The sequence below is a fragment of the Phalacrocorax carbo genome, chromosome Z, assembly GCF_963921805.1.
Source record: "Phalacrocorax carbo chromosome Z, bPhaCar2.1, whole genome shotgun sequence".
Lineage (NCBI taxonomy): Eukaryota > Metazoa > Chordata > Aves > Suliformes > Phalacrocoracidae > Phalacrocorax > Phalacrocorax carbo.
The window spans coordinates 31,667,584-31,695,238 of NC_087548.1; the positions used below are offsets into that span (position 1 = coordinate 31,667,584).

Below are 27,655 nucleotides of genomic sequence, written 5' to 3' on the forward strand. Positions count from 1 at the left end.
CTGGAAAAACATAACGGTAGTGTATTGTTCCTGAAACGCATAGAGGACTGTTTCCTGATACAAATGTTAGATGTGGAAACCAGGAAGAAGGCACTTGCTGGACTTGCTATTCACAAACCAAGAAAGCCTGCTTTGTAGCATCTCAGTTAGTGATAGCCTTGGCTGCAGTGATCACAATATTGTGTGTGGAGTTCGGGATCCTGCTGAGCATGCTGAAGGTTGGTACTAAGACAAGGGTTCTGGATTTTAGAGAGCAAACTTCTGTGCACTCAAGGCTCAACTTGGAGGAATCCCATGGGAAGCTTCCATGGAAGATAAAGGAGCTAGTGAGTGCTGGGAGTTCTTCAAGAACTCCCTCTTGGAAGCACAAAAACAGTTTATCCCCTACAAAGCAAAGAAAAGTAAGCAGAGCAAGAGGGCCCCTTGGCTCAAACATGACCTCCGGGGTCTACTCAAATCCAAAAGGGAAGCATACCAGAGATGGAGAAGTGGAGGATTACCCGCTGAGAACTACAAGGGCATAGCCAGAGAGTGCAGAGATGCAGTTAGAAAAGCAAAAGCCCAGCTTGAATTGAAACTGGCCATAGATGTCAAAAATAACAAGAAAGGTTTCTTCAGACATGTCAACCACAAGCAGAAACAGAAGGAGAACACAGGCCCACTGTTAAACAGAAGAGAAGAGTCAGTCACCAACAATGCTGAAAAGGCAGAGGTTCTCAGCACTTTCTTTACCTCTGTCTTTACCAGCACTGTAGCGTCCCAGGATTTGGGAACAAAACTGCCATATGATCCAAACACCGACCCACCATTGGTGAAGGAAGAGTTAGTATATGAGCTACTACGGGAGTTTGAGCCCCCCAAATCAATGGGCGCTGATGGCATCCACGCGAGGGTGCTGAGAGAGCTTGCTGACATCATCGCAAGGCAGCTCTCCATAATCTTCGAGAAGTCTTGGAGAACAGGGGATGTCCCAGAGGACTGGAGGAAGGCAAATGTTACCCCTATCTACCAGAAGAGCTCAAGGGAGGAACCGGGTAACTATAGGCCCATCAGCCTTACTTCAATCCCTGGGAAAGTTAGGGAATGAATCCTCCTGGGGGCCATCACAAGTCAAATGAAGCAGGTGATTGGGAAAAGCCAACATGGCTTCACTAAGGGCAAATCGTGCTTGACAAACCTGGTGGCCTTCTACGACAAAGTGACTTGCCTGGTTGACATGGGCCGGGCAGTGGACATTGTCTATCTGGACTTCTCCAAGGCCTTTGATATGGTCCCCCACAGCCTCCTCCTGGAGAAATTGGTGTGTTATGGCCTAGACAAGTGGTCTGTGCAGTGGGTGGGGAACTGGCTGACAGGCTGCACCCAAAAGGCGACGGTAAATAGATCTTTTTCAAAGTGGCAACCTGTCGCTAGTGGAGTCCCCCAGGGATCGATATTGGGCCCAATGTTATTCAACATCTTTATAAGTGATCTGGATAACGGCATCGAGTGTAGCCTGATGAAGTTTGCAGATGACACCAAATTGCACAGGGAAATAGACACTCCAGAAGGGAGAGCTGCTTTGCAGGAAGATGTGGATAGGCTGGAAGAGTGGGCCAGCAAGAACCTTCTGAAGTTCAACAAGGAGAAGTGTAAGGTCATGCACCTGGGAAAACATAATCCCGGAGTGCAGGACAGACTGGAGAGCACCTGGCTGGAGCGCAGCTCTGTGGAAAGGGACCTGGGGGTCCTGGTGGTCAGGAAGCTCCACATGAGTGCACAGTGTGCTGCTGCGGCCAAGAAGGCCAACGGGATGCTGGGTTGCATCAAAAAGGGCATCGTCAGTAGAGATAGAGAAGTCATTATCCCACTCTACTGAGTGCTTGTCAGGCCACACCTGCAGTACTGTGTGCAGTTCTGGTTCCCGCTGTACAAAAAGGATGTGGACAGGCTGGAAGGAGTCCAGAGAAGGGCCACCAAGATGATCAAAGGCCTGGGAAGCTGCCATATGAGGCTAGGCTGGGAGAGCTGGGTTTGTTCAGCCTTGAGAAAAGGAGGCTCAGAGGGGATCTCATCCCCATGTACCAGTACATGGAGACTACCTTTTTGCAAGGAGTCACATGGAGAGGACGAGGGGGAATGGACACAAGTTTTTCTTGTGGAGGTTCCGACTGGACATGAGAGGAAAATTTTTCACAGTGAGGACAGTCAACGATTGGAATAATCTCCCCAGGGAAGCGGTTGACTCGGCCACCTTTAAGAGTCGTCTGGACAGGGTGCTGGACCATCTTGTCTAGCCTGTGCTCTTCCTAGAAAGGTTGGACTAGATGATCCCTGAGGTCCCTTCTAATCTGTGATTCTGAGAAGTAATAAGTCTCAATGTACTAAGTACAGTAAAGAATAACTAGGAAGTTAGAAATCTGTATTATAAATCAACTGTATGATTATGCTGCATCTCCCCAGCATATGTTTTCTTTTGGGTTTTGTTTAAGTAGCTGGTTTGGACAACGTGATAGGCAGAGAACTAGTAATAATCATTGCTGCATTCATTATAGTAGTCTTCAAGATCTATATACATGTATAAGAGGTGAGTTTGGCATCTGAAGTTCTAAGTTCCTGCATTGTTTCCAAATCTTTGCCTTGTAGAAATGGAGTCACAGCAGCTACTTATGTCCTTGCTCAGTTTGTAGTGACTGGGGGGTGCGACCTCCATGAAAGAGATGTAAACTAGAAAACCTTTGCAGGTATTTGCAAGAGGTTATATGGCACGATAGCAAATACACAGTCAACAGTTAAGGTAAGGAAGCTAATATTGTATATGAGCTCCATGATGCTAAATGGGAATATAACAGCTCAAAATGTCAAGAAAAATATACGTCTGTGTTCCCAGATTGTTCAGAGAAGACAGCAGAGGAATTTGTAGCTCATGTTTGGATCCATGTTTGGCACCATTCATCCTGAGGATGTACCATGTCATCCATGCTCTTGACAATAACATTAATAATATAAAGCACATGTGAATTAGTATATTCATGCACAAAGTCCCAGGTGAGAAAAGGCTCCAGTCTGATCAGTGTTGCTCTACAGGGCACATTGAAATTTAAAGCCTAAGCAGCATACTGGAACATTTAAGACTGTTAAAAGAACTTACCTTGTCTGTAAAATCTATGTAGTTTTGTAGGATAGCTCTGTGGTAAGTGGCTGTCCTCACAAAATCCTGCATCATATTCTGCTGCTGAGACAGATAGCCATAAAACTAAAAGGGAAGGAGGAGAGGAAAAATAGAAAAAAGATAAAGCCCACCTTGTATCAATCTTAAATTACTTGGTACTTAAATTACTAAGGTCCTCACCAACCTCTGAATAAACCTAAGGTATCTTTCTAACTTACCTGGTGACTAAGATTAAGCAAACAAAAGCAACTTAGATTTCACAACTGGCACTGAAGTTTCACTACCTGAAAATACTGAGCAGCGGATGTTTCATCTGTTCGCTCACTGAACACAGAGTCCTTCTGGCTACGGCATCTCTTCAGTGCATTTGAAAATATGTTGCATTCTGGGAAATAAAAATAGAAAAGACACATAGCAAAAACCATAAGGACAGTAAATTAACATCAACATCCAATGACAAGATAAGAACACATTCAGACACATTTGAGGGGAATGCTTCATCTGGCTTATGGTGTTCATAAATAAACAGTAAACAGTTTCAAGTTTTGTTAAACAGACAAGAGTTGTTGCAAAGATCTGGCCAGCATCGAAAGATTTTAAGAAGCACCAGGATGCATGCAACAGTGCTGTCAAGCATTGCCCACTCAGGTTAGCTAACTCCTGCAAATATCTGTGATGGTGAACTCTAACAGAGGAGTGGCTGAATGTAAGCCTCAACCTACCTTTTCAGGTTAATCTATGCTAACCCAAACTCCACACAGAGAACCACCTAGGTTATCATAAAATGCATGGATTTGAGTGAGGAGGTTTACAAAACACTCAAATTTAATTATTTAATTGGCCTAAAAGACCAGGTTGAGGACTACGTGTCCTCCTTTAGAAGCAGTCTAGCTAAAAAGCTCAGTTATAGGCCTTTGGCTCCTGTAGGCATAATCCCATCTGACATTAGATAAGTAACAGGATGTCTTGGTTTCAGCTGGGGTAGAGTTAATTTTCTTCCTAGTAGCTGGTATAGTGCAGTGTTTTGGATTTGGAATGACAATAATGTTCCTAAAGTAGTGCTTATACTAAGGTGCACAAGGCGCTGAAAGGGGGCACAGCCAGGACAGCTGACCCAAACTGGCCAAAGGGCTGTTCCATCCTTATGTCCTCATGCTCAGTATATAAACTGGGGGGAGTTGGCCAGGGGCAGCTATCACTTCTTGGGGACAGGTTGGGCATCGGTCAGCAGGTAGTGAGCAATTGCATTGTGCATTACTTGTTTTGTATATGCTATTATTATTATTTTCCCTTCTGTTGCTGTCCTAATAAAGTCTTTATCTCAACCCTTGGGTTTTACTTTTTTTTTCTCTGATTCTCTCTGCCAGGTCACTGTGGGGTGGGACGGTGAGTGAGCAACTGTGGGATACTTAATTGCTGACTGGTGTTAAATCACAACACAGGAAAAATTGTGGACCTAAAAAACAAATAACCAGTTCATGCAAGAGCGTTTGTCTCCATCTTTTAAGATCAAACCAGCCCTCTAAGCATAAAGTAATTCCTTGATGTCCAAAAGAAAGGTACATGCCAGTAAGTGGTGAAAGCATCTAGAAAAAGCACTGTAAAGAAAAATTATCAGGGAGGAAGCATAGATGACGACAATAAAATCAGGGGTGGAAGTCTTGCCTATTCTGTTCATAGAAAGGCAAGGGAAGATAGAGAAATCAGACCACACCATATTCATAATTTGTGAAACCAAAGACATAGGAAACTCCTATACCAGTTCACAGATTTTCAAATAAAAATAGCAATTGTCTGAAGCACGTAACTGTGCTCTAGGAAGTACATGCTAAGTGCTCTAATCATTTGGAGATAATTCAATAATACAATACTTTGAATGGCCTTTGAAATAAAGGGTCTGAAGATAACAGAAAGAAATAATTAATAAACTTCTCAGTACAGCAACTAAGGAGAATTTCCCTCATCATTTCAGGAAATGTTGAAATCCTCAAAACAGATTTTTGGTTGCATTGATCTTTTTCCACTGCAGAAAGCTGGCATATCCAAAAGGGAAGAGACATAAAAGATAGCAAGTGACTTTCCCTTTAGCTTTGGAAACTGGGACAAGCTCAATGTCAGGCTCTTTGGTAATAAAAACAAAGACCCGTGTTTACACAACCCAGTGTAAGCACTGTTGCTGCAAAGTTACCTTTTAATGGGCCGAAAAATATTTAAGTAAGGTCTGGAGAGAGAGATCCTCAGTTGAAAATTTTAAATTATTGGAAAAAGTGTATAATAAAGACAGCATAGAATTCAGCAAAAGCATCATAAATTGCTATTATTATTATCCAAGCTTTCTAGTCTTTATACAGCTAGAAACCACTAAAACTGGAAAACTGGATGGTAAAGCTCCATCTTTGGGGAAGTCATATATTGTTTCACTGTAGGAATTTCACACCAAAAATGTGTCAGGCAGCCATACTTCCTCAGAGAAGTCCAAATCAATTGAGGGCACAGCCCCTCAAACCTCTTAGCTATCCCACATAATGAAGTCCACTTGTAAGTGTCCAGAGTTCAAGCCATTTCTCTCAGGTGAAATTATGAGCAGTCTAATGTATGTAATGAAATAATTTTGTTGAAAGCCTGGAACAATAGCTCTAAGAAGCATCACAGCCTTTGCTGTGAATGAACAGGTCAGTTTAACCTTACTCTAGTAGAAACTGTAAGGGTGGCAGAAATGGTAAAATACAACTCATCAGCTTACTCAAATGGACTTCACCTACTGAGGAAATCTGCCAGAGAGCTGATCTGTTGCCACTCTGCAGAATATTCCCATGTAATTTCCAGGTGGGAGAAAGTCTCACTTTGTTACTTCTGGCCTGTCAGCTCCAATGGGAAGAAGACAGCACATTCAACATCTGAATTGGCAGTGATATACACATCTTAAAATAATTAAATTGTTTCAGAAATAATTGTAAATTTCCATGAAAATGTACAAATGTCATCAACATGCCCTTTTTACTTCCACACGGGGATGATGGTCAGAATAAAACAGTAAGTGACTGGATCATGACTATGAAGAGTAGCCCAAATTACAGACAATGCCAATTTTCTGCTGGAAGATGCAGAAATCAGCTTAAAACTGATCAGTCCCTCTGTTCTTTCTCTGCATGAAGGGACAACACCAGACAAAAGTCTGACACTGGACAGTGGAGATTTTTTTCCACACAATCACCCATTGTCTTACACTTCTCCCATTTTTTTGTTCTATCTGAAGGTAAGAAATGATGTTACAGATTCAGTGACATGCATGACTCCTTTCTTTTCTGGTCTCTCTTCACACATTATTTTTATACCTCTGCAGAGACTTTTTGGTAGCTCAGAACATCTTTGGTGTCTCTGGTGTCCAGGAATGAGAATGGATTTCAAAACCACAACACTAAGAAAAATTGGAAAGGCTTGCCTAGAGAGGTTATGCTGTAGAAGTTTTTATCATTGGAATTTTTCAAAACACAACGGTACAAAGCTACAAGCAACCTGGAGTTGAACCTGCTTTGCAAAGGAGGCTTGACAAGATGACCGTATGAATTCTCTTCTAATTAAATTAATCTTGATTCTATGAAAAAAAAGTATTATTTCCTTGTGATACAGTACTACTTTATACACAAATACATTTGTGCTGGAGCTCTCCAGGGTGCTGGCAAATTACAAAGCTAATACTCACTGAGTTGAAGGGTATATCAAAATAGAAAGAAAGAACAAGAGGTTCCTCCACAATCTTTCATAATGGACCTCAGGTGTCCTTAAAGTCTACCTAACAGAGTACTTTCAAGATTACAAGAGGCTCTGGTAGACTATGGAAAGGAAAATTGTCCCATTTCATTCATCAACCTCAAAAAAAAACCAAAACCCCAGAACTGAAATAATCTCTATTAGATGGCAATAAAGATTCATCAATAAAAACAGGAACAGCATTAGATCTAATACATCTCAATGTTTTCACAAACTTTAAATCCCAACTCCACATTCTACACATTCATTAGTGGCTAACACTGCGAGAAAAAACACCTGAGCATAAAAACAAAAATTTACATTTAGTTGTACACATGTATAGTGTATACCATAGTACTCACAGGAAGTGAAAAATACACTCTTGTGAAAAAAGTAACAGCTACTAAGATCACTGCTTTACAACTTATCCATGAAAACTTAATGATTCCACCTTTGAGAAATCTTCATAACCTTGTCTGATCCTGCACTGACTGAATAAATATACTGTGAAAAGTCCCCTTACAGCATGAATTTGCTCCTCTTCTTTTTCCCACCCGTTCAGTGAATGTTAGTTTATCCTCACCATGTATAAATAAAACATTCACCAAAAATCTTTTAGTTGCTTCTACTTACTATTTGAGGGAAATTATAGATAAATTGCTACAAACTAAAGATCAGGTTGCAAGGAAGGAATTACTATTGCAGATGCGAATTTGAGATTTCATTTTTCTTTTGAATGAAAACAAAGGATTCTAAAGGGAAATCTCTTAGGAAATGCAAATTGCCTAGTAATTATTCATAACAATTGCTACCAGTTTCAAATATTGTCTGAGAGTTCAGATACACATTCATTTATGTGGCAGGGCAAAGTGACAAATAATAAATCTTTAGCATCTAATATAGAAAAATGGAATTATTGTGAACACCCTGTACATGACAGAGACACAAGAAATAAACTAAAAAATAAGTCATGTTGAAGCTTTAAGAAACCCTCCCAGATAAGGACCCCCTATGTAGAGAAGAGAAACAAGTTTGTCTTTCTTTAGCATGGACAAGGAACGCCATGCTTTTGTAGGCTGTCCCAGAAGAAAGAATAGAATGTATCTCGAGTCCATTTTCTGTATCCAGCAAGTCTATTTTCTACAGCCAAAACCAATTTACAATAGCCTCTCTTCTCTCCATTTGCTTCTGCATGCAAATACACTAAGCTGTTTTCTTCCTATATTTTCTGTAAAGGAACTTCTCTTTTTATTAGCCAATACCTCATCCTGCTTGTGATATGAAACATGGCTTCACCTGCATATTGACCAAGGTTATTAAATGAAATTTAATCCTTCCTGAGAATCTGGGAACTTAATCTGTCATATGTAGAAATATATCCAGAACTGACCTTGGTTTTTATGAAAACTGGATTATCTTCTATAGTTAAAGTAAGGGTAGATCCAGAAAAGGATTGACACCAAAACCAGTTTGGCTCACTGACAGCCAGGCTAGAATACTGGCAGGTCACATGCTTTGGAACTCTTAATTTTGCAACCAGGAGTCAACCATACAGAACTGAAAGTCAGTAAAGTATTTTTCAAGAACAGACAGATTGTTTTTATTAATCCTCAGCCCTCTAATCTTCATCAAGGTTCTAGTACTCTATATATCTTATTTTTATGCTGTAAGGAATTGATTTTCTCATCTCAAATCTTCTGTCATCTTTTCAAAAGCAAACTCAACTATAATGCTTTTTTACTGAAGGGTGTTGCCTAGTAATTTGAATGTAGTGTTTTGAATGTCACCCCTTCAACAGTCATCTCTTCAGTCTTGAGAGATTCCTTCTATTACCTTGAACAAATCATGCAGACTTTTTGCCTGTTTGTTCATCTATAAAGAAAAAGGTCCTGCTTGCTTACAATATTTTCTGGGTTATCAGGGTTTATATAAAACAAAAATTAATCTATCCTGTAAAAGCCAAAATTAATGTGCTTGGGGAGAGGGAGAGCCCAAGTGCTTCTTGATGAAGTGCTTTATGCTATGCATAGCCATCTTCTTTCACCCACTAAACTCTTTCTCTTCCTTTATTCTCTGAAAAAATTGCAAATTGGTAAGATGGCCATGACTCTTCTTGAACAGTTTTGGCTGTCTTCAGAGAAATAACTTAAAATTTTCATCGACTGAAGAACAAATCCTTGTGCCCCCACCACCTCAATCACTCTAAAGTTTTCCACTAGTAGGTTGAAAAAAACCTCAAAACTTTTACAAGTGTTATAAGCATGTTCCAAGAGTGACAAATTAATGAATCGAGGTGTCCTGGTTTCAGCTGTCACAGAGTTAATTTTCTTCACAGTAGCTAGTATGGGGCTGTGTTTTGGATTTATGCTAAACACAGTGTTGATAATGCAGAGGTGTTTTTGTTCCTAAGTAGCGCTTACACTGGTCAAGCACTTTTTCAGCTCCCCGTGCTCTGCTGGGTGCACAAGAAGCTGGGAGGGGGCACAGCCAGGACAGCTGACCCCAACTGACCAATGGGATATTCCATACCATATGACATCATGCTCAGCATATAGAGCTGGGGGAAGAAGGAGGGGGCGGGGGGGTGGGGACGTTCCGAGTTACCACGTTTGTCTTCCCAAGTACCCATTACACGTGATGGAGCCCTGCTTTCCTGGAGGTGGCTGAGCACCCGCCTGCCCATGGGAAGAAGTGAATGAATTCCTTGTTTTGCTTTGCTTGTGTGCACGGCTTTTTCTTTACCTGTTAAACTGTCTTTTTCTCAACCTACGAGTTTTACTCTTCTGATTATCTCTCCCACCCCACCTGGTGGAGTGAGCAAGCAGCTCTGTAGGGCTTGGTTGCTGACTGGGGTTAAACCATAACACAAGGCTTTAAAATGTAACTCTTACAGTGCTTTTCCTCTTTCCCATGCATTGTAAGACCTCCAGGAACTACTCCAACAAGAATGACCTGATGTTCTTTAGGACAGAGGTAAGCAGACATATTTATTGCCTTTTCATCTATACCTTCTCAGTTTCTCAAACTGCCACACAACTCAAAACTCCCCTAATAAACACAGATGTTTCCCTTTCAAGGAGCCTCATCTGGATGCTTTCTAAAAATAATGGAAAATATTGAAATGAAGACCACTACGAGTATGCAGCCTAATCGAGTTTGTATTAGCTAATCTGGACACTAGTTTATTTCCAGCACAGTGGAATAGGCTGCAAAACATGCCCAAGTGCTGGGTACATATAATAGACATATAGTCACTGCAGTAAATACAACACAGCACTTAAACCTGTGCATTTTACCTGCTAAAATCAACTGGTTTTAAAACAACTGTATTTTTAACTGGATCCAAAGTCTTCCTTAAACTCTTTAATGTGAATTAAAGCTTGCGTTCTACCATCCATAAACCAGAAAAAAATGAATTCCAGCAAGTCAAACTATCTCTGTTTAAAAGTTAAAAAAGAGACGTAAAAGGATTTAAATTTGTTAGGCACTCTTCAGTAACTACTTGTGTGCAAGCTTACTCCACAAAAATTAAACCTCCTTCTAGTAAGGGATACAATTCCTAACATTTATTGTACATCATGTGATAAAAACATTCATGCAAGCACTACTAAGAAACAACAAAAAAGCCTAATTTATATTCTAGTGTACCCCATAATAAAAGCTTCTTTGGAGCACAACTCATTTTGCAGAAGGAATTATTAGCTTTTAGAATAAAAGTGTCACTTTCTCCTTTTTTTCTTAGCCATAGAGAAGGCAAGGAAAACTCTCACTTTTGTGGGCTGAAGTGGTTTCCCAAGGATGTTGTTGAGGAAATTAAAAAAAAAAATCCCCTGCAAATAACTTCAAAAAATACAAGAAGTGTAATTCACAGATATTTTCTTTGAAAGCCAAGCTTGTTAAAATTTTTATTTATCTGTGATTCCCCCCCCCCTTTTTTCCCAATTAAAATTTGAAACAGAAATTCATTTGAAAACTTCTACCTTGACAGAAAGCTGTAACTCGCTGAAAAACTGAGGAATTTGGCTGTAAAGTTTTGACTAGCTATGCAACTCAGCTAACTAACATTTGCTGTTGGACACCAAACCCATGTTAATCAATTATACAGTTTGATGACTTGTCAGTGATATTCTACATATAACTACTGTACTGGTAGCCTACAGACTGAACTGTGTGGAACCTGAATAAAGGCCAGCTAAAACTGAGTTCTGTGAACAGGAACATCTTTCCAAACAGCCCTGCTTCTGGTGTCTCTTTTGCACTACTCCCTTCCCAAGAAGGACTGCAGAAGCCCCAGGCCCCTGTAGCACTTCCTGCAGGCACATTCATACTCCATTTCTGGTTAATCGTCATTCAAATGGTTGCATTCTGCGTAAGCAGAACTGCTGTACTGATTTCTCTTTACAGAATGCTTATCCTCACAGCAGAAGACACAGACACACAAACACAAGCTATTAACATAGTACACCTCACCCATCTGCTCAAAACAGATGGAGTCTCTCACTACTCCAAAGGGAAAGAGGGTGGAGAAGGAATTTAAAAAAAAGGCTCCAGTAACAAACCTGGATGGTTGTTGGGGGAGAAAAGGAAAAAAAAAGAACACAAACTAATATACACAGAATAAGGGAAAGAAAACTCAGTAGGAAATAAAAACCCATAAACTCCACACAGCAGCAAACCAAAATAATGCTACTTTCAATAAACCACTAAATAAATATATTTTACCAACAGCTGTTAGATTTTCTGATCTAAGGAGATTAGCATAACAGCCATGGATAAGCACTATTCCCACATTATTTTGCATTACCTGCTGCAGGCTACTATTAAAATGCAGTACCTACATTAAGCAGTAAATTTAGCCTGTAACTGAAGGGAATTGTGCAGTCATAACTTCGATTACATTTGAAAAAAATGAATGGAATTAAGTCCATAACTTATCACAAGACTATATGAAATGATCAGACAGATCAGGCTGTCTCCTGTTAACAAGTGGGACAGCCTTCTATTTGGAACAGCAGAACTGCAAAATACCCAAATAATAAAATGCCTACTTTGCAAAAAAGTGAAACAAGCAGTAAAAATACAGTAAGCCATACATACAAGGCCAGATTACTATCCAAGATGTCTGAGGTTGGAGTATGATTTCCAAATGAGAAAGAAAATCTTTTTGTTTCCATTCAATTTTAAGTATTAGACTTTAGAAATTCACAGTGACACCTATTACAAGTACCCTAGTAAAATTCCAACAGCATTCATGACACAGACACAAAAGAAAAAGCTCCCAGAATTCCTTGGGTTTATAGCAGTTTGACAATATTTATCCAAAATATTTTTCTCTATTTTATACCTTTCAACCAGTTATACAGCTTTTCACTGCCATAAACTCAGATTAGACTAATAGGATTCTGTTAATTTAACAGCTCATTTACTAATAATTCAATATGTACTAGATCATTTTGTTGTAAACATTACTGAATATTAAATCACAATTTGCAGACTAGGTCACTTACCACAATGCTACCTCATAAGTGAATTTCTGCAGCCTTCTTTCAAACTTTTTTATGAGTCTGGGTTTGTGCAATGGGAATGATTTTGTTCCAAACACAATAGTGGGTGAATCATTTCAAGTGTCAGCACAGGAGAACTAGATGTTTAGAAATTCAGTCAGTAAGCACTTCATGAGCACACAGGGGACTCAATCAGTTGTGCATTTTAACAGGAAACACAACTGACGGCCTCGTGTCACAGAATCACAGAATGGTAGGGGTTGGAAGGGACCTCTGGAGATCATCTTGTCCAACCCCCCTGCTTGAGCAGGGACACCCAGAGCAGGGGACACAGGAATGCATCCAGGTGCGTTTTGAATGTCTCCGGGGAAGGAGACTCCACAGCCTCCCTGGGCAGCCTGTGCCACTGCTCTGGCACCCGCACAGTAAGTGTCATTCCACATTAGGAACTGGATGCCACATGTTCTAAATCTCATTAAGTTTCCTAAGTCATACTTTTCCCAAAGCAAAACCTTTCCTATTTTTATCACTAATAATATATGCTTTCTTTTATAAGCAGAAAGCAAAAAATCTGTGTCACCTCCAAGCTAAACATCTAAAATCGGTTTTCTTCTAATAGAATACTGCACCCATTAGTAAGTGATTCACACTGATATAAAACAAAAGTGAAGCCACATTGATAAATCAGGCAGTTATTATCAAGACTAATATTAAAGTACCTTTAATTTCAAGCTGCAACCACACTCAAAAGCAATGTGAACTAGCAGATGTGAAAGCTTCCCCCACTGTGTCAATCTCACACTAAAAATGTTACAAAAAAATAGTAATGATTTGTAAAATGGCATTATAAAGTATCTAAATATAAATGTTTTGCTTTCTTCAGGAGAGCCATTAGAGCTGTATTAGACAGAGAGAAATGGATTTTTAAGTTGTAGTCAGTTTTACATAAGGTTGTACAAATTATTGTGAAACTGCAAAACATTTGAAGTTAAACTATAGTTTGGGAACTATTAAACTAAGAAGCATTACATCCTTTCTTCTATTTTTCCTCAAAAGAATGGATGATTTTTTACATAAACAAGCTTCCTCAGAATACAAATTACACTATAATGAAGGAAGCACAACAGGATGAAATGGAAATATTGAGATGGATATGGTTGATGCAGGTATTTCACTTGTGTCTTCTAGTTTTAAATAGCCAGAATGCTGAAAGTCTTGGTGCATAAGAAGTCTAGTAGTGCTTAGAGAGAGCCTCTTCTGAACTGGTGGCCACAGATGTGCCTCACATGAACGCACTATCTGGTAGCACTGAATTAATGGCTATTAATTTTCAAAATACTGCCAATATTTTCTAAGACATACCCTCCCTCACTGGAATGAAATAATGTCTGTTTTAAACAACTATCCACACACCCACCCTCGATCTCATCCACTTTTACCAGAACATAAGGCATTATTGCTAAATGGATTTTTGAACACACTAAATGATTGGACAAATTCCCAATACAAGCACGTTGTTACCTTCAATGCAGAATTGGCACTGCCATGTTGTAATTTACAGTCAGGCAGATCTAGCAGTACTCAGATCTAGCAGATAGGAGTAAAAAAAAAAATCTAGAAATTTAGAATCTTTCATATAGTCACTTTTTCTAAAACTGTAGGAAAACTATGCTAGATTAGTCACCTATAGAAGAAAAGGAGAAAAAAAATATCAGATCATATCTGGAAAGCCAAACACTAATATTAAGTAGCAAGACAACAGCCCAGAACAATTCCAATGAAAATAAGAGAATGTTATGGGTTACTAAAAAAAATGGGGAGAACAAATTAACCTTTTCCTAGTCCCCTTTATTTTGCCTCCCAGGAATCAGAATCAATCAGTACTTTAAAATGCTAATGCTAAAGGGAGAAATGTTCAGGTAAAGCCTGGATAACAACAGGTACTGAAAAGAGTGCCATAAGTGATTAGGTCTTGATCTTCCCTTTAGATCAGACCACCTTGAACACACTCAGTGATTCAGGTCAAAACACTACAAAACTTGTGAACATCTGCCTGTGATGGAATCAAGAAAAGTAATGGCACAGAAAACCACAGAGTGAGACAATGGCAAACACAGAAGTTTCAACAGAGAAACTAATGGATATGGACACAGCAGAAGGCAAGGTCCTTTAGTTTGCATGACTGAGTGGTCTCAGTACACACTAACCTGAATCCTTCTGGATGAAATTAAATCAAAATATGCATTCCAGGAATAAACTTTGGCACTCAATGGTCATTTAGTCTATTTGATCAGACTAGATCTAGTTCAAAGTAAACACACCCTCCATTCTAACCTCTTTCCCAAATGAGTACAGTTTGCATACCAGGGCCCCAGCACCAATTGTTCTGTTCTACTAACTTGTTCCTTCTGGACTGTGTGACTTGCTAAAGCAATCATAGCTCATTAGATCCATATGCCATTACATGAAATAACAACTTTTGGGGAAAAAAACACCGTAAGACATACCATATTCCTTTGCCTTTAATGTACTTCACATATATAGAGAGATATAGAGATATCTATATATCTATATATAGATATATATTTGAAGACACACACTATATAGATATATAGCTCTATACCTATACAGATATAGATATATATATCTATACATTTTATATAAATATATTAAAAAAATCTACAGACACAAGCGCTCATATGTCTCTAGCTCAGTTCTGTATGTGGACATCCACAGGTACTATAGGCTATAAATAACTGGAAATGGTAAATAACACTTTTTTTTTCACCTGTAATGTACTTCTATGTAAGTGGCACAGCTATTAGAGCTGGCAGACAACTTTCAAGGTGATATGTGCTAATAAAACATCTACAGACACCAACTATTGGCATGTCCAATGCCTGGATGCACTGTGAAAGTGGCTGGACACCAGGGTCATGAGGTTTGAAACAGAAGAAAGGAACCTGCATTCTACCACAACCCCAAAAGAACAATTCATCCTATGCTCATGAACTAATTCTGTGCTAAATTAAGCAGGCCATTTCCACCAAGGAGTAGAGAGCTACATACCAAGTCTGCCACAGATGAGTTACTGACTGTTTGGTTGGTCTGTTACAGAGAAATGATCTTTGTTTTGGGAGAAAAGCCTGTAGGCTACTAACTTTCATTTTTATTGCCTGCTTGATCCTACTCAGATGTTTAACATATGTTCAGCAGGAAATGAAAGATACAGTCTATGATTTATGACTGTCTAAATGCTGGATCCAGGACAACAATGCTCTGTGTGGGCACAAGCAGGGCATGAATTTAGCTGTCCCTCCATTCCTCACTCTTCATCTCCCTCTACCTTCCTAAAAGACAGAGGACTTAAAAAACCTAGGACTTTTACAATACATTTTCATAACTAATGCTTTTAATGGATGAAAAAAGGAATGGCCACTCCATTTTTTAATAACAGCATTATTTTTATTATACACACACACTTGCAAATACATTAAAAAGTAACATCTACATTTGTACTCAGCAAACAACAAAAAGTTTGCTTCTGCTTTATAGCCTTTACTTCTTTGTAATAATATATAACTTTCTCAAGAGTAGGTGCTATTTGATATACCTAACATGTAGAAGAGAGTACCAGCAAGCTATTCTTATGACATGGGGAAATAATATCCTATGAGTAACTTTCAGCTTAATGCAGCACCCAACACATTCCATTTAATATCAACAGGTTTGTCATTTAATCTGAACAGACTTTACTTAGACCAACCCATTACACTCTTGTCATTTTATGAGTTGTTGCATAGACTAACAGGCCATTTCAATTTATTTTCCCCTGAGTTTTGAAGGTGGAAAAAATATAGAAAACACTCAATTTTGTCATGTTAACAAGCAATCAGTAGTAATAAATTAAGGGACTTACCTATACTGTTCTTACCTATTTCACAATATGTAGCTACATAAATAAACTAAACACAAATCATCAAGAAATACAGCTGAAAAGAGGACTGAATTTACTACTTAATCTTCAAGGCATTCCTCTCTGGAAAAACACCAACCTGTGCAGAAATTAGCTGGACCTTTTTTCAAATACTTGTTTGTAAAGGTGGGGTAAAGCACTAAGAAACTTCTTTTGCCTTGGTATCCCAAACAATCAGTGCCTTTTGGAATCAGAACCTTCCTAGGTAGGCAAGAGGTGGTAGAGAGTGCAGACCAAAGAGCACTGGAAAACTTACCTGACTCCTTAATTATTAGTTATTAATTATTAATTATCTCAGCAGTTAACTAATAAATTGCTAAACAACCTAATCTCAATTATCACTTCTGTTATGTGGGTCTCTGTTAAGAGACAATTCTGTATTGTAGTTTCAAGAGATATAAGTTAATGGAGGCACAATATTGAATTGTAACACTCAGATACATAGCTAGAAAGCCAACAGACACAGTCATTCTTAGATCACATTCATATTGTTTTAGTAAGTTAAGAGGTTGAAAATGTAAATAGTTTTTCTTGATGGATACAGATGAAAGGCTGTAACCAGGTAGGACTTCAAAGGCTACAAAGTTTTGACACGCAACTGAAAAAATCAGGTTAATCTAAAAACTATTTTCTAGTAGAGGGCAACTCGAGAGTTCATGTATTGTGTCTACATGATACACGACTAGCAACTCATTGCACAAACAAACCCATCTACATCCAAATTCTCATCCCTTAATGCTTTGAAACATGTATGTGTCTTTAAATAAGCTGCCAAAACCCAAATCTAATTGCTCTGTGTCTCAGGTTCCACACAATATAAAATGGAAAGAACTATAATGCCCCCCTGGAAATCATCAGGCCTACTGGTGTAGGCTGCTATGTAAGAACCCCTGGTTCTTGTTAAATTGTGGCCAAGCTGCACACTACTCAGAATAAATTGGCAGCTTTCTGAATTTCCTTGCATAAAAACTAAGAATGCTTTTCCAAAAGCCAATATGAGGACATGAGGATAGCACATATTAAAAAGTCTCAGCTGTTGAATTTACAAAAACACAAGTCAGGCGGAAGTATAAAAATACAGATCTCAACAGTTTACTAAAATACAGTCATGCTTCTACAGAGTTTCATTTTCAGCATCACTACACACAAAGTATCTATCCTAAGAACTGACTGTGTGTGTTAAACTACCTCAATTAACTATCTGCAAGACAATTTCTGAACAGGGAACCACTAGTGGCTGATTGCCCACAGAAAGCATTACATTTACCAGTCACTAGAGTTTATGAAGTTGTCATATGAACGTTATCTGCATTTACTGTCTTCACAAAATTAATCTGCAGGTTTTTTGCAAAAATGTTATGTCCACTATGTGAATGGTCTGTACTGCATACAAGGCTGTTGGAGTAGGTTAGAGGCAAATGAGGTTGCACAAATCATCCTAGCAAAACGTAATATTTAAATAGCCAACCTGAAACAGAGGTAGAAGACAACATATTTTAACAGAAATTTAGCAATAGAGTAGATTGGCAGGAAGGAGAAGATACTCACAAACACAAGATGTACTTACCAGCTTGTGACTTGAACTGGAGCACGGCACTGTTGTATCCCAGTGTAATTAACACAGACTGTTTTCCCACGCGACAGTATTCAGTGTCTTTATTAACTGAGCATTTAAACACACAGACTCCATCAACTGAAGGGGAAAAATATTTTAGAAAACCTTTAGCACTTAAAAACAAAACAATATAAAAAAATTAGATGTCTCTTTTGATTAACAATATACATAAGCATGTATCCGAAGTACACACCTTGGCGAAAATACATTTTCTCTAACATGTTGTTTCTTAAGCCAATTTTCCAGTGTCCTACAGTTTCCATCCCACTTACCATCCATAGTTTCTTGAAGCTGCCCTGGCCTCAGAAGAGAGTTGACTAAATTAATTTTTACCCGGATCCTAATCATGTCTTAAATTAAGATTTTTCCTACTACTTTTGCTTCCATAATCCTATGTGCCAACATCCTGATAACCTCCAGAGATGCTGCTCTGGCAAATGAAATGGCAGGGTAAAGAGTCAGGGATCAATTATGTTGACTAAATGAGGAGAAGTAAACTAGCTTTTTCTGTAAGCACACGCTACGTACCACACCATGTATGACACCTATCAATAAACCTACCATCTGAGAAAAACTAATGCAATTTTTCAGACAGTGAAGAACACACAAGTACTTTAGAGCTAGGAACAGGAGTAGCAGAGGGCAAGCCTGCGTGCTGTCCTTCTTGGGGAGGGGGATCCAGTATCAGAGGCTTAAGTGGTGCAGAACACCAGTATACACTGTCTCACTATCAGCCTTGCAGCTGCATGGAGACAACTGTGTGAGCACATCAAGCAAGGTGCACATTATCACTTTTAGAAACCTGAAGGGGGCCTGAAAAGGAGCCTCATACAAATAGCAGCTACGGACATGGGCTACAACAGGTAAAACTTTGAAATCACGTGGGCTTTGTGTTACATATATCTTCATCACCCAAGCAGCAAAGCTCCAGGACTTAATATTCCTGGGCCCTCCTTTCATGCATTTTATTCCACTTTGCCGACAACAAGTGTTCATTATGCTTCGCCCATGCATATTTTATCCCTCTGGATATAAATGACAAACCAAACAAAAAAAACTACCAGAACTAGAAGTAGTAAAATGTTTAAGGCAAAACAGAAACAAAAAAAGAACTAAAGTTCACAAATTGGCAGTAACACAGAAAAGTGATACAGTGCAATACATAAAAATCACAGACAGAACTGTATGAAAGCCAGAATGAAGGGGAAGAAAATACACACCTTGAAAAGCAAGAGACATAATAAAAAATGTATTACTAAAAGCTCAGTAGAAAGCTAATTATACACTGCTGAGCTATGTTATTCTGCTAGCAATGTTTGAAGGACTAGAGTGAGAATGCATACATATCATCATATCACACAGGCACACAGTGTATTTTTTTTAAACCTTACACTTCACAGCATCTGCTGCGATGAGAAGTGAACAGAAGAGAGAGGAAGACCATTATATGATGTTCCACATGACAAAGTTTGATCAGGCAAAAAATGTTGTCAAGAAAGTGGATATGTCCCAGCTGGGCTGGCACACTTTTACATCTGCACGCTCATTTGTTTTTGTAACCTCCCATAATTTAGGCTTGTGAACAAACTGAAGGCAGACAACTGGGCTTGCTACAATCTGTCACAACTGCCTCTTTAAAGGAAGGCATGCTTACCCTTTATACTCCCTGGGCTGAACAGACATCTCCTCTGGAATACTCCTTTTGTACGCCACATACTGCAGTTCCCGAACTATCTGGGCTTACTACAGCTTGCCAGCATCATTTCATAGACTTGCAAAGGTACTGGCACATGGACATCTGGTGTTCCAGAAGTCCCAGCTAAAGCATGCCTCTGCACATTTCACAAAATGCAAGCTTTTCTTTCTTCCACCAATAACCATCAATACCATCTTCCATATAACTTTTAAATGTGTCAGCTATTTAGATTAATGGGTACTAATTGAGTATACAATACTGTGGAGTTCAGGATACTGCTGAGTGTGCTGAAAGTCAGCGCTAAGACAAGGGTTCTGAATTTTAGAGACCAAACTTCAGTGCACTCAGGCCTCAATTGGGAGGGGTCCCATGGGAAGCTTCCATGGAAGATAAAGGAGCTAGTGAGTGCTGGGAGTTCTTCAAGAACTCCCTCTTGGAAGCACAAAAACAGTTTATCCCCTACAAAGCAAAGAAAAGTAAGCAGAGCAAGAGGGCCCCTTGGCTCAAACATGACCTCCGGGGTCTACTCAAATCCAAAAGGGAAGCATACCAGAGATGGAGAAGTGGAGGATTATCTGCTGAGAGCTACAAGGGCATTGCCAGAGCATGCAGGGATGCAGTTAGAAAAGCAAAAGCCATCTTGAATTGAAACTGGCCATAGATGTCAAAAATAACAAGAAAGGTTTCTTCAGACATGTCAACCACAAGCAGAAACAGAAGGAGAACACAGGCCCACTGTTAAACAGAAAAGGAGAATCAATCACCAATGATGCAGAAAAGGCAGAGGTCCTCAACACCTTTTTCACCTCTGTCTTTACCAGCACTGTAGCATCCCAGGATTTGGGAACAAAATTGCCGTATGATCCAAACACTGATCCACCATCAGTGAAGGAAGAGTTAGTTTATGAACTACTACAGAACCCCTATGAGGGGTCAAGCTATCCACTGGAGTGTGTTGAGAGAGCTTGCTGACATCATCACAAGGCCACTCTCCATAATCTCCGAGAAGTCGTGGAGAACAGGTCTAATATTTTTCTGATACACAAGCCACTTCATCCAAACACCTACCTCTGCCTGTAATATCACTAGTGATACCTGCTCTAAGTATTAACTGCATCATTTAAAGCCTCATTCGTAAGTAAAACTGGCACCCAGAAGGTGTAAAGAATCTCTCTGACTTGGATTGACAATGGCGATGATTTAGGACAACTGCCCTCTTGGTAACCTGACTGTCTTGGACGTAATTTGTAAGGCAGTCAGAGCTCAAGCAAGTATTCTGAAATAACTAGCATGGGAGTGTGATTTGAGGCGCAGAATAGGAAAGCGACACTAATCATACTACAGCAACCTGGAGAAAAATCAGATACTTAAAAATAATTAATATTATTTAGATAGATATTAAACTAGAAGTGTTTTGTGTCTGAGAAAATTATTTCTCAATTATACACTAGTATCTCTAAAAGTATTAAAGAATGTCATTTCTACTATAAACAGGCACAGTTTCATTAACTTCAAATCAGCAAGCATTAATCTCATCTATGGTGGTAGATCACTGCAGCTTAGAGACACTACAGCAATAGAAGACTGGGTTTTCAAGTAAGATAGGATACAAAGAACACAATGGCAGCGTATGAGCTATTTCCTTGTGCTTTTAAAGGACTTAGAGTAAAAAAAAATCAAGAATGGCATTTCATAATACCTCATACTGCTAGCTGTAAATTGATTTCACACTGCTGGTGTCTACTCAGCTTGACATTTAATGAGTCAGTGCATCTCCTCTATACAAAAACATCTTGGAGGAGAAGGGCCTGGTGTAAAGTTACCAGTTTTACAGAAAGAGAAGGCTACTGCACTTGTGTTCTTACTTCGCAACTCCTTCTCTTTTCTAATCACAAAATATATCTACTTTTACTTTATTTTTGCTAATTTTAAGTCCACACATTTCTGAAGGCATCATTACATTTCAACTATTGTTTTACATAAATAAGACAAAAAGAAGCTACCATAAAACTATCATGGCAAAGTTGTGATGATACATGGCTTTCGACCATTTGGATTTAAATTAACAAAAAAATGTGATTGAAAAGCACAATATCCTCTGGACTGAGAAGCCCAATATACTCAGCAGCAGTATTTTTTAAAGAATTGGTGAGAGCAGCACAGTAAAAAATGCCAGCAGCAATTAATCTGTACCACTTTGAGATACGAGCTTCTTTCATTCTGCACTGAGGACTAAACTAACATGTTAAGCCTAATGTCTAAATATTTAGCAGCTATGCAAAGCATCATCAAATGTATATTTAAAAAATGAAGTTTGTTTCCCCCAAAAAATAATCTTTTAATAATGAGAAAGGAAAGGACAGCAGTAAATTAAGATTCTCTTATCCATGTATAACTAAAGAGACTAGCCTTCTTTTTATGACTGACAATTTTAAAATAGGGAAATTAAGAAGTTGTAGTCACTGACCAGTACATATAAGATTCATTAAATTTTAATGAACAAGTCAGATGTGTTTTATCTTTTTAAGCAGTGGTGAAAGGGAGCAGGGAAGAAAAAAGCAAAAGATGCAGACAAATCTTCAGTCATCACTAATCTTTACTGCCTTACCTCAGTAGACTGTAATATTCAGCCATCTCCTTGTGTTGCTTCCAAAACAGCAGAAATATTTTATTACTTTCTTATGTTTTAATTATACCTGATGTATTTGAATTCACTTTCCCACTTCAGGAATACTTTTCTTTGCTTCATAAATGTTTTTAATACATTATTTGCCACACATTTAAACAGACAACAGTCTTACTTCCTTTCTATTCAGGAACGCACAGCTACTGTGCATGGTGGAGTCCCAAAGTATTAAAACCAGAACATAGTAACTAATAAAGACTGAAGAATTATAGATTTGGACAAAAAAATATGAACATCTTTCCATCAAATATTCCCTGCACATGTTTGAGCTTATTATCACTGTCTGCACCAACACTGCCTTGCACTCGTTTTGTATTGTGCTACTTTGGAAATCAAATAAGCAGACCAGCCTTTAGGAAGACTAAGTCCTTAATACAGCATTTCTGCTATAGTTTTGCAAGCCACTGTAGGGTCCAGGGCATATTTGGAACATCCCATACATGTGACAGTGTGAAATGAATGGAAAGCCTCTCTCTAAGGCACACTCTTTAGTTGCCAGAAGAACCTGGCATAAAAATAGCTGGCACCAAAATGATCAGGCCATCACGACCTCAGTGCAGATAGTTTGCTTTCCAGGTGTCTATTATTAAACAGTTGTAATTTGTTTTCTGGATAAAAAGAACCTGATCCTACAGACACATGCAGATATAATGCCACCCATGCTACTTCTAGGAATACTGCCAACTAAAGTCAATGGCAATAAATCACAGAAGCAAAATTATGAGTATACATTTTTGCAGAATAAGGATTAGTGCCTGACTCATTCGAAATTATATAGCTAAACATAAATGGATACAAGATTTTCAAGTTACACATTCAGATACAGACACCTTGATTAATTTACAGGTAGCATGCAAGATTATTGAAAGGAGAAAATAATTTATGTTTAGGTTTACTTACCTCAAGATCCAAATATATTTACACACAGATTTAGTTTCCCCTGCAGACTAAATGATTTAAAATAACAGAAAATTCAAGATAGAACAGGAAAAGATCATAAAACTGACAGAGCTAGCAATGGGACTCTTACTATGCTAACACAAACATGGGCAAGTGTCCTGTGAGAGTAGGATTACCACACTACTACTATATAGAAATCCTTCCCTGTATTAAAAAACTAGTTTGGTCACCTGTAGTACACAGAAAAAAACAGTAGTGGCTTTTGGGGTACAAGAGACAGAAATGCAAGTCCACTGCACTAAATGCATTGTTGAGTACAACTTCTGCCAGCTATGAAAACATCTCAGTGATGCCAGTTTTCAGTTGCCATTTTGCTGCCTTTACAATGATCCCTTTAATTGGCTTTAGTTGGAGAAAAGAGACAGGCAAGAGCTGATCCAGGCTGCCTTGAAGTCAGTAAAAACCTTTCCGCTAACATCAGTAGCCTTTAAATAAAACTCTCTTGGCATCTATCCGCTTTCTCTGTGCATGCAATTTCGGTAATTTGGCAAAATAATCCCATGCCCCTACAAACCTGAATTGCCCCCCTTCTCTCCCCAAAACACACCCAGAAAAGTAAACCTATTTCAGAGGGCAGTACTTTCCCCCCTTTAATTAAAAACAACCGTAACCTCAATCTAAATATTTACTGTGGCACTTAGTGGCTGACCCCTAGATTTAAAAAACTTTCTGGTAATGTCCTCCTACTTAGCTTTGTGATCTAAAAAACAAAGATGATTCGTCTTTCTTTCTTCTCGTATTCATCTCTATGCTCTGAAAATCCTCTGGGAACTCCCCTGGGAACTCCTTAAGAAACCACCGCTTTATTAAAAATACCTGGGCAGCACTGCAAGACACTTAAAAGCAAACAAGTTTAAGCAGCAATTTTCATTGATGTATGTTGCCTACATAGAAAGTAAATGAGGGAAAAAAGCATACAAAAATGGAAAATTGTGCATAGTTTTCCATTGTACCTATTTCCATCCACACTATCTCTTCTTGACATAAGCACTGAATGTTCAAAGTCCTAATTTAGTACAGATCAAGTTGCAGCAGAAGTAACAAAATCCAAAAGCACCCCTATTCAGCAAGGCATTGAATGTTTTCTGGTTCATTTATTCATTCTGATTCATTTATTATCTGATTCTTAATTTATTGCTGTGAAAAGAAAATTTCCAGCAGTTTCATTTTACTAGCACATATTTAGGGTTGAGAATTTTTACACTCTTTCTTCAAGGCCCTGATTCAAAGTTTAAGTTCAGAAAGAGCTGGAGTCATTTTACAAACTCACTCAAGAAGTCTTTAAACCTTTGCAAACCAGTCAAAGAAAACTGTGGAAATTCTTCCTAGAAAGCTGTATTACCAGTAATAGTAAAAGGGCCATCAAACTGCACCTTAAAACTTCAAGTTAATTTGTAAAAGAGATGCAATTTGTTCAAAGGACAAAGACAGGGAAAGGATGATAAGCCCAGGCAAATCATAAAGTCATAGAACGATTAGGGTTGGAAGGGACCTTTAAGATCATCTAGTCCAATCTTTCTGCTATGAGGATGCACATCTTCGACTAGATCAGGTTGCTCAGAGCCCCCTCCAATCTGACCTTGAATGTTTCTGGGGATGGGGCATCTACCACTTCTCTGGGCAACCTGTTCCAGTGTTTCACCACCCTCACCATAAAAAGTGTGTTCCTTATACATAGTCTGAATATAAACTAGGTTTTTAGTTTAAAACCATTACCTCTTGCCCTATTGCAACAGGCCCTACTAATAAGTCAGTCCCAGTCTTTCTTATATGCCCCATTGAAAGGTCACAATAAGGTCTCCCTGCAGCCTTCTCTTCTCTAGGCCAAACAACCCCAACTCTCTCAGCCTTTCTTCATAGCAGAGGTGTTCCATCCCTTGGATCATTTTTGGTCCCTCCTCTGGACCTCCTCCAACAGGTCTTTCCTGTGCTGAGGACCTCAGAGCTAGACGCAGTACTCCTAATGGGGTCTCACCAGACCGGAGTAGGGGGGCAGAATCACCTCCCTCGACCTACTGGCCACGCTTCTTTTGATGCAGCCCAGGATGTGGTTGGCTTTCTGGGCTGCAAGTGCACATTTCTGGCTCATGTCCAGGTTTTCATCCACTAGCACCCCTAAGTCCTTCTCTGCAGCCGGGCTGCTCTCAATCCTTTCATCCCCCAGCCTGTATTGATACTGGGGGTTGCCCCAACCCAGGTGCAGGACCTTGCACTTGGCCTTGTTGAACCTTATGAAGTTCACACAGGCCCACCTCTCCAGCTTGTCCAGGTTCCTCTGGATGGCATCCCTTCCCTCAGACATGTTAACTGCACCACTCATCTTGGTGTCATCCACAAACTTGCTGAGGGTGCACTTGGTCCCACTGCCTATCATTGATGAATACATTAAACAGTACTGGTCCCAGTATGGGCTCCTGAGGGATACCACTCATCACTGGTCTCCACCTGGACATTGAGCTGTTGACCACTACTTTCTGGATGAGATCATCCAGCCAATTCCTTGTTCACCCATCAAATCCATACCTCTCCAATTTAGAGAGAAGGATGCTGTGGGGGACTGTGTCAAAGGCTTTATAGAAGAAGTCCAGATAAATGATGTCTGTAGCTCTTACCTTGCCCACTGAAGAGGTCACTCCATCATAGAAGGCCATTAGTTTGGTCAGGCAAAGCCATGCTGGCTGTCTTGAATCACCTCCCTGTCTTCCACATGCCTTAACATAGCTTGCAGGAGGAAGATCCAGGAGGAGATCATGTTCCATGATCTTCCCCAGCACAGAGGTGAGGCTGACATGTCAGTAGTCCCCAGGGCCCTCCTTTCTACCCTTTTTAAAAATGGGTGCAATGTTTCCCTTTTTCCAGTCACAGGAACTTCATCTGACTGCCATGACTTTTCAAGTATCATGGAGAGTAGATTGGCAACTACATCAGACAATTCTCCCAGGGCTCAGGATCATCAGGGATGCATCTCGTCACATCCCACAGACTTACATATCTCCCATATCCCATATCTTACATATCCCACAGACTTACATATCTTACAGGTCTCAAACATGATCTTCCCTTACAGTGGGAGGGACTTTGCTTCACTAGACCTTACCTTGTGGTCCATCCTCTCGAGAGGTGTGAGAAGAGAGGTTGCCAGTGAAGACTGAGGCAAAAGAGTTGTTGAGTATCTCAGCCTTCTCCTCACCTGTTGTCACCAGTTTGCCAGTCATGTTCCTCACAGGGGGTACACTTTCTTTGACCTTCCTTTTCTGGTTGACATACCTCTAGAAGCCCTTCTTATTATTCTTTGCCTCCCTTGCCAGGTTTAGCTCCAGCTGCACCTTGGCCTTCCTGACGCCATCCCTACGCAACCAGGCAGCATCCCTATACTATTCCCAGGACACCATTGCCTCTGCAGTTCATTCTTGCCCTTTAGTTTGACCAACAGGTCTTGATTCATCCATGCTGGTCTCTTGCCATCCTTTCCTGATTTCTTACACCTGGAGATCAAAAGCTCTTGTGCTCTATGGAAAGTGTCCTTAAAGATCTGCCATCTCTGTTCTGCTCCGTTGTCCCTGAGGGCAGTTTCTCATGGGGTCCTATTGACTAACTCCTTCAAGAGCTGGAAGCTTGCTTTCCTAAAATTCAGGGTCCCGACTTTACTCCACCAGTGCATGACCACTGCTGTCTCCAATTTTGACATCACCGCTTTGCTCACTTGCGTAAACCAACCCTCCCCTGCCACCACCAAAACCAAAGCAAGCCACCCAGCATACACTGTCATCTCTTTCAGGCTAGTTACTGAACTTCCTGATTCAGTCTTTAAATTATTATCTCTACATATATTAATCTGCCTACCCATATAAACTCATATATGTGTGGACATATACTTACACCTCTCTATAAAAAATGAATGCTAATTACCAAACAATAAATGTGATGCATGCTCCTACTGCAAAACCTGCACTTCTGCTTTACTTGCTTGCTCTTCCAGGGTAACAAAAAGCAGCGGCTGTTTAGCAAACTACTTACATATTGCAAAAGTTCTTCTTGGAAGAAAAAAAACTAGTACTTGGGATATAATTAAAAAAAGACCCTTGTGAAATGTAAGTTTAAGAATTTACCTACTCAACTAACCACTGGAATACTTAGTACTATGACATGAAACAGTTAAAAGCAGATTTCAGGACTGCTGTTTCTATTCATACCTCCTTCAACCACATTACTATTCCTTCACACAAACTATTCTGCCTTAAGAATTGTCTGACCTGCAATTTCCTCTCAGAATAAAATAAGAAAAAGACAGTAAGTGCTTTGTTTATTCCCCCCGAC

The 27,655-nt window shown here is 39.4% G+C and overlaps 1 protein-coding gene across 1 annotated transcript in view; it reads right to left on the reverse strand.

Annotated features, from left to right (window-relative positions):
- The window catches only part of LOC104046015 (histone-arginine methyltransferase CARM1), a 48,301-nt gene extending 30,026 nt beyond the window's left edge, over positions 1-18,275 (reverse strand). Inside the window, exons 1-4 of the mRNA XM_064439544.1 lie at positions 18,269-18,275; positions 17,949-18,074; positions 3,436-3,536; positions 3,131-3,235 (exon numbers count right to left, since the gene is read on the reverse strand). Coding sequence (XP_064295614.1) covers positions 3,131-3,235; positions 3,436-3,536; positions 17,949-18,074; positions 18,269-18,275 — 339 coding nt within the window. The remainder of the gene's footprint in view (positions 1-3,130; positions 3,236-3,435; positions 3,537-17,948; positions 18,075-18,268) is intronic.
- Between the last annotated feature and the right edge of the window lie 9,380 nt (positions 18,276-27,655).